The sequence below is a fragment of the Microplitis demolitor genome, chromosome 9, assembly GCF_026212275.2.
Source record: "Microplitis demolitor isolate Queensland-Clemson2020A chromosome 9, iyMicDemo2.1a, whole genome shotgun sequence".
NCBI lineage: Eukaryota > Metazoa > Arthropoda > Insecta > Hymenoptera > Braconidae > Microplitis > Microplitis demolitor.
The window spans coordinates 2,529,698-2,546,575 of NC_068553.1; the positions used below are offsets into that span (position 1 = coordinate 2,529,698).

General features: G+C 30.5%; 2 protein-coding genes across 2 annotated transcripts; both read left to right on the forward strand.

Moving 5' to 3' along the window:
• The first annotated feature begins 276 nt into the window (after positions 1 to 276).
• On the forward strand, positions 277 to 1,560 carry LOC106693640 (cyclin-T2-like). Its single transcript, XM_053742019.1, has one exon. It carries the CDS (start codon positions 277 to 279, stop codon positions 1,558 to 1,560), a length of 1,284 nt encoding a protein of 427 aa, XP_053597994.1.
• A 12,471-nt stretch (positions 1,561 to 14,031) lies between these two features.
• On the forward strand, positions 14,032 to 15,315 carry LOC128668656 (cyclin-T2-like). Its single transcript, XM_053742020.1, has one exon. It carries the CDS (start codon positions 14,032 to 14,034, stop codon positions 15,313 to 15,315), a length of 1,284 nt encoding a protein of 427 aa, XP_053597995.1.
• Positions 15,316 to 16,878: the final 1,563 nt, after the last annotated feature.

Here is a 16,878-nt window from a genome sequence, read left to right on the forward strand (position 1 = left end):
TTCATTAATTCTTGTACCTGTATTTTGTCTCACTCTCCAACTTAAATAATTTTACATCATTTCACTAAATTTTAAGGTTACTAACCGTAAAGTAATTTATTGTAATTCCATTTAATTTTTTTGTAATTGAGTGCGGGTTTTTTTCTTGCGAGAACCCACGTGCGTTGTCCGAATAAAATAAAATTTGTAGAGGTCAGCTTAAGCTAAGTTCTAGACGCGAATTTTTGTGGCTGCTACTAAGTGTTGCTAAAAAAAAATTGTATTAGTATATATAAAATGACTGCCAATGGTGAAAAATGGTACTACACAAAAGACCAATTACAAAACTCGCCAAGTCGAAAGTGTGGTTATAACGCTGATAAAGAATTAAATTATAGACAACAGGCTGCTGATTTAATTAACGATATTGGTGAAAGACTTAAATTGCCACAATCAATTATATGCACAGCGATTGTTTACATGCATAGATTTTATGTACATCATTCGCTGAAAAAGTTTCATAGATATTCAATTTCTGCAGTAGCATTATTTTTGGCTGCTAAAGTTGAAAACATGCCCAGAAAATTAGAATGGACTATAAAAACATTGAATGCTTGCATAGGTAGAGAAATTGATTACGGTTCAACAAGATCTGAAGAATATTTGAAAGAAGAAAATCATATATTATTTTGTGAAAATGTTTTACTTCAGACATTAGGTTTTGAATTTACTGTTATTCATCCACATGTTTATGTTCTCCAAATTTGTCAAGATATCCAAGCAAACAAAGAGTTAACACGCACCTCCTACTTCATGGCGATAGAAAGTTTACACCTTACGACAATGTGTCTCCAATATAAGCCAAAAGTTGTTGCATGCTTTTGCGTTTACTTTGCAAGCAAATGGTCTAGTTGGGAGATTCCATTGAGTAGAGAAGAAAAAACTTGGTACTCATATATCGATTCGTCAATCACATTAAAATTACTTGAAGAATTAACTCAAGAATTTTTGGCTATCTTTGATAAAAGTCCATCTCGTTTGAAGCATAAAGTTATGGATATTATGAATGGACATTCAGAATCTAAGTTAAAACAGCATCAACATGAACAATCTTTACCGTCATTGCCACCACTTTCATCTTCCGCTTTACAACCACCCCTGAGAAGTCTATTCATACCGATTGAATTTTCTAAACCTGCTGATAGTATTCAAAGACAACAGTCCTTTGATAATGTGTTAAAGCCAGTTTGTCTTAATAGTTGTAATAAATCTAAATTAGCACCCATTAACGATAATATTAAATCTACTGATACGCGAAAAAAAAATATTGCAAGTCATTTTAATTTAGAATCGTCTATTGTTAAAGATAATAGTTTTAGAACACCAATAATCGTAAGAATTCCTGAAGAAAAGATTGAAATAGAATTTGTTAAACTTAAACCAGTTTTAAATATAAAAAATAGAATAAATAGGAGTCAACATTACCATGTTAATGATAATAATAACTGTGAAAGTATTAATGATGTAGAGAATGTTTCGCCTCAGATTAAAAGAATTAAATATGATCAGCGTTTTAGTTAATGTATTATTTATATGCTTATTAGTTTTTAAGTTTATAATTATTGCAATACGGTTGTATAAAGAGTACAATAGTTAGTCATTTTATAGTAAAAATATTTAAATATCTGTGAATTATTATTATAATCTGATTAATTATAGTCATAATGATAATTTTATTAATAATGCCCCGGGAAAGAATGTTTTTACAAAAAATTTCAAATTTTATACTGAAAATGGTCTGCTACAATTTTACAAAATTTATAAAGTTTTGTAAAATTTTATAAAATTTTAGTAGACTATTGCCAGCATAAAAAATTTCATAGAGACATTCTTTCTCGGAAGGGATTACTGATTCAACCCATATCCCACGTCGATGCTGCTCAACTTTTGTTATCGCTGGATTATACTCTGATCTTCTAGTCTGCTATGCCTTTATTAATATGAACAATTTGTGACATTGATCAAATTGACACATCCCCAGTCACAAATGAAACTTAATTTCGACTTGATCATCTTAAATCATGACTAAGTAAATCCGTTAAGTTGAAACCAAAGCGAATTCACTCTATTTGGGATTATACATGGATTTTATCAGTCATATTTCATAGTAGTAATTTATAGTAATATAATTTCATAATAATTTACATATAGTAACTGATAGGATTCATTTCTCAAACACGATCAGGTTAGATTATATATAACCTCATTTCTTAATATATATAAAAAAATTATTTTTGTAACTCATGGTAAAAAAGCACATCTTTGATCGGTTAAAAATGACACTAAAAAGAATAACCATTGCGAAAGATTGTCCACATTATTTGTGAAAAATATAACAAATCAACATTTTTTATATATATACATGTAGATATACTATTTATTAGTCATTAAACGATCCAACAGAAAACCCAATGAACAGCCGTCTCGGGTTAGGACAGCGGAAAGTCCCAGACTATAGAAAATAATTTAACTGTATTTAATTATAATGTACAATTCACTATGTGAACCATGACTCGATACTCTAGTTATTTTTGTTGAGTATCAGTATGTTAAAATAGATCAAAATAATTTTATACTATTATATATTATATATATTTTATAAAAATCAATTAAATCATATTTAATTTTTATTATTATTATTTAATAATCTATTGTATTAGAAATAATACAGGAGTAAATTTGATAATAATACGATCGAATATTATTTTAGGTTAATTAGAAGATTAAGTTTAATGTAGTGTCCTTTTGTACCAATAATAGACATTCGTTCTTACCATTCGATGAAAAAACTATTGTATCGGATTGAGTAGGAAGGGCTTTCGACACTCGTGTGTTGGCAACACTCACCTAACGGCTCATAAACCAATCACACTCGTTGTCGAAAGCACCTTCCATTCAATGCGTTAATATACCATATACTATCGATAGTTTAACTAATATAAAATTTATAGTCGATTAAATTTATTTATTTTTAATAATTCACTTTTTTTAATTGATGCCAAGACCTTTGAACTATTGCTTAAGTAATAAAAATTTGAATTCAATTCCGATAGTTGACGGAATAAAAAGTCAATAGCATTAACATTAAAATTGCCAGAATATGTAATCTATGTTTATGTATGTTAGGGTGCTCCTTTTAGAACGACTATTTTTTTGTTTTTACTCCCACTTCGAAATATTGTTGTAGACATTGAAAAACATTCCCTGAAATTTTCGGCTCCTCATTTTAATTTTAAGTACTTTACATCGGATTATGAAGTTTTCCCATTTTAAGTACATTGGAAAGTTAGGATTTTTTTTTTGATTCTCTATCGCTTATCCGCATGTCAAGTTATCGGGTCGCCGTTTGCGGCATATTGTAGGTAATTTAATACTCTTCACAAGTCTTTCGAGTGATTTCACTCAGACTCCAATTCAATTTTCTGCGTTGGTTCTGAAAATAACTTTTTTTAATAATAGTTTGAATTTTTTAATCACAAAATTTTAGGAAATTCAATTCACTACAAAAAAAGATCTCCTTAGCTCAGGCTCTTCGTTCACGTGATACAGGAATTTTAGTAATTTTGTCAATAAATTATTTTCAAAAAAATTCGACCATATGCCTATTAATTTAAATTTTAAATCAGTAGATAATTTTCTTTTTATCAATTTAACCCATTAATGAAAATACGAAAGATTAAATTTGATAAGCTTCGAAAAAATGTTTGACAAGATTAATCAATTGCTTTGCATTAATTTAGTTAGAATTTGTTTTTTAATATAATCTCCAATATTTATCATTTTAACGCCACGTATTAAATATTTATGTGGAGCAAGAACGCTGGGTTTTTTTTTATATTTTTAAACATGCCAGAAGAAATTAATTCTGACTGCCAGTCCTAAGCCTGGGAAAAATGTGAAGGAAAATATATGAAACGACTCAGTAAATGTAAGGTAAAGAAAAAAAAATAAAATCTCTGAAAAATTAATAATAATAACGAAAAATTTTTAATTCAAAAATTCAAACAACTTCATTCTTTCTCAAATTTATTTGAATAAAAAAATATAGGAGAGACCGGGGCAAGACGGCCCACCTAAGCCGATTATTATTCTTTGTGGCTTTTAACCATCAAATCGATTTACTATCGTCCAACTTTAACTTCATTCACCAAAATTTTGGTGAAGCTCCTGAAAAAATTTTTTTTTTTTTTGGGCAAGACGGCCCCCTCCGAAAAAAATAAAAAAAAAATTATTTTTTTAATTGTAAAAAAATTTCCTGCATTATAAATGTTTATATTTTTTTCTTTAACACCTGTTTTTACTTTTATATTACTCGAAATAACCTTTTTTGATATAATACGAGTAATTTGTTCACTTCTGTAGAAAAAAATTGAGTGTTTTAATTTTTTTCCAAACGATTGTTACTGTCTCTCCTGTCATGGACTGTATTGGAATCAAAAGAATCATGGATTCAATGTCAAAAATGTAAAGATTGGGCTCATGATTCCTGTGCAGTTGACGAATATTTTTTCGATATGTACATTTGTGAATATTGTAAAGATTAATTTATAATACACTTAAATTAAATTTAATATCTAAAAAAGTATTTTTGTTACATTTTAATAGTTAATGTTGTTAATTTTATAAATATATTATTAATAATGTTACATATAATAATTATAATTGTTCTGTTGGACTCTATAACAAATTATATGAATAAATTAAAAGTTATTTAATAAAAAATAACTTAATTGATTAATAATTATTTTTCTATCGAATAAAAATTTGATTATTGGTATTTTTAACTTTTTCAAATGCTCTATTTTACTCCAAATCCATAGAATTAACTCAAAAATGATATTCCTATTAAATTAATCATGAATATAGGTTATAATAATATGAAATACATTTTTTTTTGGAATTTTTGAGTGGTTCATTTTGCCCCTAGTTTCACGGATAGGGCTAAAAATGAGTAAATAATCTGAATTTGTGATAATCAAAAGAAAACAAGAAAAAAAAAATTTTGGTTAATTTTTGAGGTGGGCCTTCTTGCCCCCAGGGGGCCGTCTTGCCCCGGTCTCCCCTAATCCATAAATAATATTAATTAATTATTCTATTGTTAATTAAAAAAAATTAATTATCAAAATTATATTTTTGTAAAGTTATGAAAAGGAAACGTTTTATAAATTTGTTTTCAAAGAAAATAAAAATAATTTAACATTTATTGCTTATCTATCATAAAAATGAATACACTGTTCAACATACAAATGCTCTTACTTAAACAGTTCGATTAATAACTTTTCAGCGTTTATTATAAATCAACACTTTTCCGGTTAATTTTGAATCTTTGCTCTTTATTTGGATCGCATGTCTTCGTTCTTAAGTGAGAGAGTGCTAGCCTATTAAGTAAAGAAGTCTGTTACGTCCAGCTCAGATGCTGAACTTTTTATATTAAATTTTATTTTTTCATTAAAATTACGTGGCGACCAGATTTTATTTTTTTAATAACCCTAGAGTGATAAGAAATAATGTAGTAGTAAAGTGTTTAGAATTAGTAAATTTGTTTGCTCTGACGCACGTAGAAATGCTAGAGCAAACAATCGAATGCATTTTTTTAATGACCCCTTGGGTCACCATAGAATGAAGGCCCAAAGAACATTTGGAAACGCTTTCCATAAAAATTAACAAATCATCTTATCAGCAAAAGTGTACTTAAAATATTTAAAAAAAAAAATTGAAAGTTTAACAATGACTCATTGTTAAATAAATAAAATAGATAAATAATATAATCTTATAAGCCCTTAAATTTTTAAGTACATTTTTGTAGATAAAATTTTTTGTGTCCACGTAAACGTAAAATTCGAATAAATAAAAATTAAAAGAGTAAAAATGAAATTTTACATAAATAATTGGATAAATTAATAAAACTCGAATAAATAAAAGAATAAATGAAAAATTCTTTACATAAATAAATAAATTAATAAAATTTAAAGAAATAAAATTATAAAAGAAAAAAAAATATTTATATACAAGTAAATAATTAAAACAATAAAAATAAAAATTTAGATAAATAAATAAAAGTAAATAGTCATAAGAAAAATTTATGAAATAGATATAAATTCTATTATTATAAATAAGTTACAATATTATAGAATATTGTGTATGTGGGTGTATCTGTGGATGCGCACACACATAGGCACGCATCGGGGATGGGCTTTTACCACTTCCCTAACGGAAAATCCTAGGGAAAGGGAAAGGACCCAAAGGAATTGTGCTCCGATTGGACACAGTTTTCCTCGAAACAATAGACAAAATAGAACAAACAAGACACATAAAAAGGGCCACAAAATAAAAAAAAAATTAGTCTTGAGTTTTTTCTGAGTAGCAGTTTTCGCAGTCAGAGTTTTTACTCTCAGTCCTCAGTCCTGGGTCAGTAAGAATGAGAAAATTTAAGTACAAGTGTTCTCACACTTATACACTAGTTCCGTACTAGTTTAATTTTTACAAGTGTTCTCACACTTCACACTAGTTCCGTACTAGTTTTCTACAAGTGTTCTCACACTTTATTGTCTTATTTAATCGTACAAGTGTTCTCACACTTTACTTTATTAATTATATCGCTAGCGTTTAGTAAATATTGTTTCAGCTAGTGTATAATTAAATTAAAATTATTAAGTTCACATCACAACAAAATTGTAACCGCGAATAGTATAGTATAGTAAATTCAGTGTACGCCAGAAAAATACTCCGATCTCTAAAACTTCAGGTACTGTAATCTTTAAGTTTGTGTATAAAAGAACGTAATGTATACAAGATTCTGTAGTCCTCTCTAGTATTTGAAATCAAGTTAATCGTAACCATTTTATTGTAAATTAGAGTTGGCGGACTAGCCACCTAATACTTTTAATATCAAGTTTATTGTATTCACATCTTCAGAATTTTCAATTGTATAATATATAGTAGTCAAATTCGTACATTCAACATCTTTCATTTAAAAACCAACCTTCCAGATAATTACTCAGTGTGATCCCGGTCTATTGGTTGAAAGACTAGGGCCAAAAATAAAAATTATAATAAATTGTCCAACATCACAGTGCAAGCTACTAGTTGGACGTAACAAACATAAAAATTTATTATTAGTGGTAAAAAGAAGCGCAAAGTTGCTAAATCATAACAGAGATGTCAAGAAAATAAATAATAATGATACTGATTATATCGTATATACTTATGTCACCGATAATATTAATTGTATTGGTTAACTGTACTATATTTTAAACGTGATGTGCATTATTAAAGTTGAAAGCTTGTTTTTTATAATTTATTTCATTGATTTTTGTTTCATTGGATTCTACGGTGATTGTCACACGGTAATTGTAACATCCACGGTAATTGTAGCGCGGTAATTGTCACAAGTCTCTTTAAGGTCCACGGTAATGGTAGCACTTGGAATTTTTTTTAAAACGCTAATTATTTTATGAAATCGACATTAAATCATATGCTCAATTTTTCTTAAGGTTTAAGATAAGTTGATTATGAATTAAAAAAAAAAAATTCAGTCGATATCTTATTGTAGATCTTCACACCATGCTGTTAAGATGGACGGACACATCAAGCCGCAGTAATACCCACACTTACCCTATTGCAGTCTTTCTCTATGGTCTGCGCGATGTTAACCATCTAATTCTGAACAATATGAGATATTTAAAAATGGTTATCATTAATAAATAAATAATTTTGGTTAAATAAAGTAATTTATAAAACTTACTTATTAAGTCTAGTCTAAATTTTATTTATTAACATAAGTATATCTTTTGATTTTTAAAGTTATATATGAATAATTCAATTTAAAACTAAACAATAATTTAGTTCTCCTTTTTTTTATTTATAACTTTTCTTTATTTAAGTATCTCATTTAGATTATAAAATATCGTCTACGTATAATATTGAAAATTTAGGTTATGAATGCAGATTTTGTCAATGAGTAAAAAATTTGATTCAATCAGGTGTTTCTATTGGTGGAAAAAAATACACCTTCAAATTAAAAGCAATTGTTGCTTATTCACAAGCTAGAACCTATATCAAATGCAGTAAAGCAGTTGGTAGATTCTATGCTTGTGAAAGATGCACTACGGTAGGTATCTCAGTTGGCGAAAGAAAGAAAAAAAAAGAGTTTATCTGGAAATGGATTGCGAGCTACGTACTAAACAATCGTTAAAAAAAAAACTCAAATTGAACATCATAAAGATGGATTGACGTCTCGACTGATAGAGTTACCAAGCTTCGATCCTGTTAATAATATTTTTTTAGATTTCATGCATTAATGCAGTAGATTTACTGTCCCAAGATGTAATGAAGACTCTACTGGAATGTTGGATAATTAGAAAAAGTAAAGCACGTTCAAAGCTAACACAAGTAAAACATCTTCGATTGAAATTATTATCATTATTTATAATAATATTCTTAATATTTGGAACGTTTGCCGAAGATCACGGGAGCCAGCATGTCGAGACTAGTTCACGCTTATTGGATCAAAGGGGCACCGACGAAACTCCAGAAACTTATCAAGATATAAGAAAACAAACCGAAGCTGAAAGCTATAGAACTGGCGGATATTATTCAAAAGATAATCAGAAAAAATGGGATGTCTGATGCCATTGACCGGAACACGATAATCGCAGTTTTGGAAAACTCACATCGGATGATTTAAATGGAAGGATCAATTGAAACTTTGATTCTTCAGATTGAAGCGATGACAGCTGCTGTTGACAGAATTTTGGATGATAGGTTAACATCAAGTTCTTTTATTGACGAAGGTCTTGATAAGAAATTCAGAAGGCAGTGATGCAGTTTTTTGTCAAGTGAAAAATCTTATGAATGTCAAGAGACACTGTATTGACGAAAAAATTTCATTCAACGATAATATTATTGCGAGAATTGTGGACTATAGAGAATCAGAAGATATTACCTGAGACAAAATGTGAGAGTCTGGGATAGTCTCTAAAAATTTCAGAACGAAGTACTTGTAAACTAAATCACTACAAATCTCAGAAGAAGAGACTTTAGAAAACTATTTTAAAGATACGAGAAAAATTATTCAAGGAAACATTAATATTGAATGTTAATGTCATGATATTATATATCATATACTTTATTACTATCAAATAAGATACTTGTCACTCTGTCAAATAACAGAGGAATACCAGACTGGAAATTTTTTTCATGTTTGGAATATAACAGTTCTCAAATATCTTTTTTACCAGAAAAATCACAAGCAGCTGAGCGCGATCTAATGGCGAGCACCGAACTACTCCCGCTGGTGCTGCTTAGCGCTAGTGACTTCCCCCTCTACGATATCTGTCTTTTCTCTTAAGAAATTTTTCTCGTGGTTTCAGCAAATTTTGTTTTCTTGTTTGGAGCATACTAAAATTCTTGCGTCAAAAGTATAGTACTTATTCCAATAAATTTTATTTTCTTTAATAAAAAAAATGCGATATTTCTACAATAAATTAGAGCGTCTTTCTTAAAAAAAAAAATATCTTTTATATTAAAAAATAAAGACTCTTGACACGAATAAAAATTTCAGACATAAAAGCGCCATGAGATAAAGATTTGTTCTTATCGAATTATAAAAACAGATCTAGATTTGTTGAAAATTTGATTTATTACTTGGAAAGCCGTCATCAATTATCAGTATTTCGAGCTCCAGAGGATTCAGAGTTCTTGATTGTACAAACGGTGACCGATATAGTTAATACTGTTAGTAAACGAGTCGTCGTAGTTGGTACTGACGTTGATTTCGGGCTATTAGTAATTGTTCTAACTCTAGACGGAAAAAGCGTCGATATGCTGAAGCCGAAAATTTTAAAGCGTAATAACTTCTTACGGAAACATTATGATGAAAAAATTTAATCTATTTGCACATGCTTTCTCTGGCTGCGATACGGTAAGCTCTATTTTTCATAAAGGCAAGAAATTATTGTTGAAGTAGCTATAGAAACTGATATAACAGCTCAGGAACATGCATAAGTTTTCTACAATAGCGATTCTTCTCGGGAATAAATCAAAAAGGCCGGACAAACGATTATGCTGAAGTTGTATGGGTCAGAATTTGCGACAATCGGTGAATGTCGAGTGGATCGTTTTGGTGTTGTAACACGCAAGTCATCTGCCCTCAACTTAGCTTGACTGCCACCTACATTCGGAGCAACGTTTCAGCATTCATTACGCACTTTTTTTCAAGTTCAGCCTCGGCTAGAAAATGTTTTCAATCCTGAAAACTACAAATCGAAAAAGATAAAAACAATGTTTTCTTCCATACGGACAAAAAATCCATTAGCTCCTGCTGAGCTTTTAACTATGGTATATTGTTCTTGTGCCGCTACTAATTGTAGCAGAAGTCGTGGATGCAAGAAATCAGAGCTGCGTTGCACCAGAGCTTGTAAACATTGCAGAGGCAAAACGCACGTAAAATCTGCGGATATTGTTGTAAGTACTATAACGTTCTCCTCTATTTTACGCGTCCCACGGCGGAGTGTGGTTGGCGCTCAATAGCCGTTATGGCTCTCCGTTGGTGAAAAATAACTGAAAAATAAAATAATAACAACCAAAAGTCCCACCTGGAGATATCCCGAATCTCCCTGGACACACAGCTCTGCTCAGGCTGGGTTAGATATTCTAGTTGGGCGCCAGTTCGTATGCCCCACGAACAAAACTAACTCCAAATAAATACAAGAGGGGAAAATGAAAAAGAAAATAAAAATAAATGACAGGTTAACAGTTTCAGATTTTCGGAAAAGGAAAGCAAGAAAAAGATAGCAGTATTGTAAATAAATAAAATTTTAATTAAGACCGAATTGATTACCATTTGTTCCAAATTATATTTTAACTTATAAATTTAATACTCAGTTGTATTGCATATCCAAAATAACTATTGTGTTGACGCGCAGGCGCCAACTAATCAAAATAATCATAAGCACAAAATTGAAATGCGCAACTATTTCTCCCCGCGCTATAAAAATCCAAATATATGCTCACATTAATCAGTGAAATCTCCTGATTCAGATGCAATTTATACCTAATAAATAAATAAAGTATTATTAACGCCATAATTAAATAAAATCGTACATGTAAACAAACAATTATAATAACAATGTCGGATGAGACGTGTGAGCAGCGTGTGCTGCCCTCTGTTGCTCACCGACCTGATGCGAGACTGCCGCGATATTTAAATATCGTGACAGTACTAATGATGAAGACGATAATAATTATGATATACCAAAAATTGCTGAGATAGAAGAAGAAACTGAATATGTGAATAAACCTGGCTATTTAGAAATTATGAAGGGCATTTACGGTACTAATAGTGTTGACAATGATGATGAAGTAAATGAGGACGATGATGCGGAAGATCAACCTCTCGACGAAGGCGATATTCCTGAAGATCTGCCAAGCCAGCCATCAACATCAGATGAGCAGCCAGCTACAAAAGGACGGAGAAAAAAATGATTTTTAAAACAAAATAAAGACAAACTTAAATTTTAAACATTTGCATGCTTTAAAGTCAACTTATTTCTTTTTTTCTATATTCCTCTCAAATTTTCAGTTTTTAGTTTTAAAATTTCAATTATCTGAACTGCGTAGGAGTATATTCTGTTCGATGCATATTTTTCAAAATTTTAACAATAGAATATCGAATCATAAAGATAAACGACAAACACAAGTAAGTATTTTAATTCTTTTTTTCGCAAGTCTGATTAAAAATTATAGATACTTATAAATAAAGATATTTTCTATAGAAAATTAAATTTTCTACAAGATTGTAATTTCAATTTTTTCCACAAATCCAGTCATTCATGAAATAACTTTATAAAAACAAGAATAAAATAATTATATGTAAGTCGTAACGTAAATATTTTTCAATACTCGATCAAACGAAACAAAATTACACATAACTTTTTACTCAATAAAATTACTCAATTACTATAACTTTAAATTACACAAAATCCAGCTACGTTACACTTTTGTTTCTCCGGTATCGGCATACACCTAAATTAAACCCTAATATCTAAATCCTTCGGAGATTAGAGAAATAAACGGCCGTAGCGGCGTGTTCTGGTGCGCTCAGTATGCTAGATTGTGGAGAGAGGATCGTGGTTCTTGTGACGCGGAAGAAGCCGATTAATTAGATTAAATTAAAACAAAATGAAGAAAAAAGAACCAATTATAGTACCGTAAAGATAACGTGAGTGTGACGTGGAGGGCCCAAGAGGCCCGCGGTTGAGTACTCTCGATCCATCAAACAAAAAAATACCTCAGTATGACATTGGGAACCTCCCGTGGACGACGAATCGCAGAACTTAACACACTTGTAGACAAATAATAAAATAAAAAAACCCAATTTTCACGACAAGTCAATTTAAGAGCACAACCTCTACCACTTCGCGTCCGAGGCGTGCAATAAAATAAATAATGCGGTGAATCAAAACGAAAAATATCACAACAAACGGCTCCAAGAATCCAATACTCAGAACCATAAGTTCCAAAACGACATCAGCCAAGGGTGTGGTCGAGACCTACCTTGGTGGCTCTCCAATTCACCAACACTCGCTCCAAAATTCCAAACTCGGCTACTGGGTCTACTCGTACTCGAGCGACTCCGCATCTCAATTCTCTGACACCATGGTATGCTCTCAATTACTTTTCTCCAGTCTCCCACTCTATTCACTGGCACGCTCGACTTCTTTCAGCCACTCTCACATCCTCGCTTCCCCATTCATTGTTATCCCACCACATACAAGCCGTGGACTCACGAGTTTTCTCGTAATGTCGCTCCCCGTGATATCCGAAGTTAGCAAACCTTGGCTTCCTTGAGCATCGCAAACGAGGCATGCCATCCCTAAATAAACGTAAATGTACCCCTGCTAACTCCGGGTGCCAACGTGAAGGGGACGGCGACATCTGAGTCGCTTCTTCGCGATCACCACGTCAACCCCGAGGGCTAAGCCTAGACCTAGCCATCATCACTGGTCAGGAGGCACATTATCTTGGCCACCATCTACGAGACAGCTAGACATCCCCCGTTAAATTCACGCTCAATTACACAGTCACTCCAAAACATACAACATACCGTACACGTACTCGTACTCTTAACGCATATAGCTCACCGCAAACACATGCTTCGTACTCTCAACTCGACACATATACTAACTTTATCTCAAACATACAGACTCACACTTACTCTACCTTCAACTCCATCTCTTCGGCAATGTAACTACAAAGTTTACAATACGTCCATTTTAAATCAACCGCCATATCAGGCCAGAACTAAAACACCAATCAGGACGAAGCAACCGTATGGGGAGTAGGGGAAAGGAAGTAAAATGTAAGACCGAAAAAACTGTAATGTAAATCAGCCACTTCGATCTTGGATCTTAAAGTACCCACATGCTATTAAAATTATAATAAATAATACAAGTGACTAGTTGCTATAAATTCAATTCTGAAGTGATAAACTCACAATTGTTTTCTTTTTATTAATTATTCCTTTATTTACTTACAATAATACTGCATTATAATTAAAAATAGCTAAGTGTGAAAAATAAATACTGTGCCACGTGTTCAAAGAATTATATGGAAACCGTTGTAACCAAGGAGTAACCTAATTATTGTCGAAACTATTACTGCGTTTAATTGTAAGTAATTTTTATTGATATATCTGGCAATAATAAAATTTTTATTTTTCATTAATTCTTGTACCTGTATTTTGTCTCACTCTCCAACTTAAATAATTTTACATCATTTCACTAAATTTTAAGGTTACTAACCGTAAAGTAATTTATTATAATTTCATTTAATTTTTTTTTAATTGAGTGCGGGTTTTTTTCTTGCGAGAACCCACGTGCGTTGTCCAAATAAATAAAATTTGTAGAGGTCAGCTTAAGCTAAGTTCTAGACGCGAATTTTTGTGGCTGCTACTAAGTCTTGCTAAAAAAAAATTGTATTAGTATATATAAAATGACTGCCAATGGTGAAAAATGGTACTACACAAAAGACCAATTACAAAACTCGCCAAGTCGAAAGTGTGGTTATGACGCTGATGAAGAATTAAATTATAGACAACAGGCTGCTGATTTAATTAACGATATTGGTGAAAGACTTAAATTGCCACAATCAATTATATGCACAGCGATTGTTTACATGCATAGATTTTATGTACATCATTCGCTGCAAAAGTTTCATAGATATTCAATTTCTGCAGTAGCATTATTTTTGGCTGCTAAAGTTGAAAACATGCCCAGAAAATTAGAATGGACTATAAAAACATTGAATGCTTGCATAGGTAGAGAAATTGATTACGGTTCAACAAGATCTGAAGAATATTTGAAAGAAGAAAATCATATATTATTTTGTGAAAATGTTTTACTTCAGACATTAGGTTTTGAATTTACTGTTATTCATCCACATGTTTATGTTCTCCAAATTTGTCAAGATATCCAAGCAAACAAAGAGTTAACACGCACCTCCTACTTCATGGCGATAGAAAGTTTACACCTTACGACAATGTGTCTCCAATATAAGCCAAAAGTTGTTGCATGCTTTTGCGTTTACTTTGCAAGCAAATGGTCTAGTTGGGAGATTCCATTGAGTAGAGAAGAAAAAACTTGGTACTCATATATCGATTCGTCAATCACATTAAAATTACTTGAAGAATTAACTCAAGAATTTTTGGCTATCTTTGATAAAAGTCCATCTCGTTTGAAGCATAAAGTTATGGATATTATGAATGGACATTCAGAATCTAAGTTAAAACAGCATCAACATGAACAATCTTTACCGTCATTGCCACCACTTTCATCTTCCGCTTTACAACCACCCCTGAGAAGTCTATTCATACCGATTGAATTTTCTAAACCTGCTGATAGTATTCAAAGACAACAGTCCTTTGATAATGTGTTAAAGCCAGTTTGTCTTAATAGTTGTAATAAATCTAAATTAGCACCCATTAACGATAATATTAAATCTACTGATACGCGAAAAAAAAATATTGCAAGTCATTTTAATTTAGAATCGTCTATTGTTAAAGATAATAGTTTTAGAACACCAATAATCGTAAGAATTCCTGAAGAAAAGATTGAAATAGAATTTGTTAAACTTAAACCAGTTTTAAATATAAAAAATAGAATAAATAGGAGTCAACATTACCATGTTAATGATAATAATAACTGTGAAAGTATTATTGATGTAGAGAATGTTTCGCCTCAGATTAAAAGAATTAAATATGATCAGCGTTTTAGTTAATGTATTATTTATATGCTTATTAGTTTTTAAGTTTATAATTATTGCAATACGGTTGTATAAAGAGTACAATAGTTAGTCATTTTATAGTAAAAATATTTAAATATCTGTGAATTATTATTATAATCTGATTAATTATAGTCATAATGATAATTTTATTAATAATGCCCCGGGAAAAAATGTTTTTACAAAAAATTTCAAATTTTATACTGAAAATGGTCTGCTACAATTTTACAAAATTTATAAAGTTTTGTAAAATTTTATAAAATTTTAGTAGACTTTTGCCAGCATAAAAAATTTCATAGAAACATTCTTTCTCGGAAGGAATTACTGATTCAACTCATATCCCACGTCGATGCTGCTCAACTTTTGTTATCGCTGGATTATACTCTGATCTTCTAGTCTGCTATGCCTTTATTACTATGAACAATTTGTGACATTGATCAAATTGACACATCCCCAGTCACAAATGAAACTTGATTTCGACTTGATCATCTTAAATCATGACTAAGTAAATCCGTTAAGTTGAAACCAAAGCGAATTCACTCTATTTGGGATTATACATGGATTTTATCCGTCATATTTCATAGTAGTAATTTATAGTAATATAATTTCATAATAATTTATATATAGTAACAGATAGGATTTATTTCTCAAACACGATCAGGTTAGATTATATATAACTTCATTTCTTAATATATATAAAAAAATTATTTTTGTAACTCATGGTAAAAAAGCACGTCTTTGATCGGTTAAAAATGACACTAAAAAGAATAACTATTGCGAAAGATTGTCCACATTGTTTGTGAAAAATATAACAAATCAACATTTTTTATATATATACATGTAGATATACTATTTATTAGTCATTAAACGATCCAACAGAAAACCCAATGAACAGTCGTCTCGGGTTAGGACATCGGAAAGTCCCAGACTATAGAAAATAAATTAACTGTATTTAATTATAATGTACAATTTACTATGTGAACCATGACTCGATACTCTAGTTATTTTTGTTGAGTGTCAGTATATTAAAATAGATCAAAATAATTTTATATTATTATATATTATATATATTTTATAAAAAATCAATTAAATCATATTTGATTTTCACTATTATTATTCAATAATCTATTGTATTAGAAATAATACAGGAGAAAATTTGATAATAATACGATCGAATATTATTTTAGGTTAATTAGAAGATTAAGTTTAATGTAGTGTCCTTTTGTACCAATAATATACATTCGTTCTTACCATTCGATGCAAAAACTATTGTATCGGATTGAGTAGGAAGGGCTTTCGACACTCGTGTGTTGGCAACACTCACCTAACGGCTCATAAACCAATCACACTCGTTGTCGAAAGCACCTTCCATTCAATGCGTTAATATACCATATACTATCGATAGTTTAACTAATATAAAATTTATAGTCGATTAAATTTATTTATTTTTAATAATTCACTTTTTTGAATTGATGCCAAGACCTTTGAACTATTGCTTAAGTAATAAAAATTTAAATTCAATTCCGATAGTTGACGGAATAAAAAGTCAATAGCATTAAC

Excerpts from the sequence above, each read along its gene's own strand:
- LOC106693640 (XM_053742019.1), top strand. The coding sequence starts at position 277 with ATGACTGCCAATGGTGAAAAATGGTACTACACAAAAGACCAATTACAA.
- LOC128668656 (XM_053742020.1), top strand. The coding sequence starts at position 14,032 with ATGACTGCCAATGGTGAAAAATGGTACTACACAAAAGACCAATTACAA.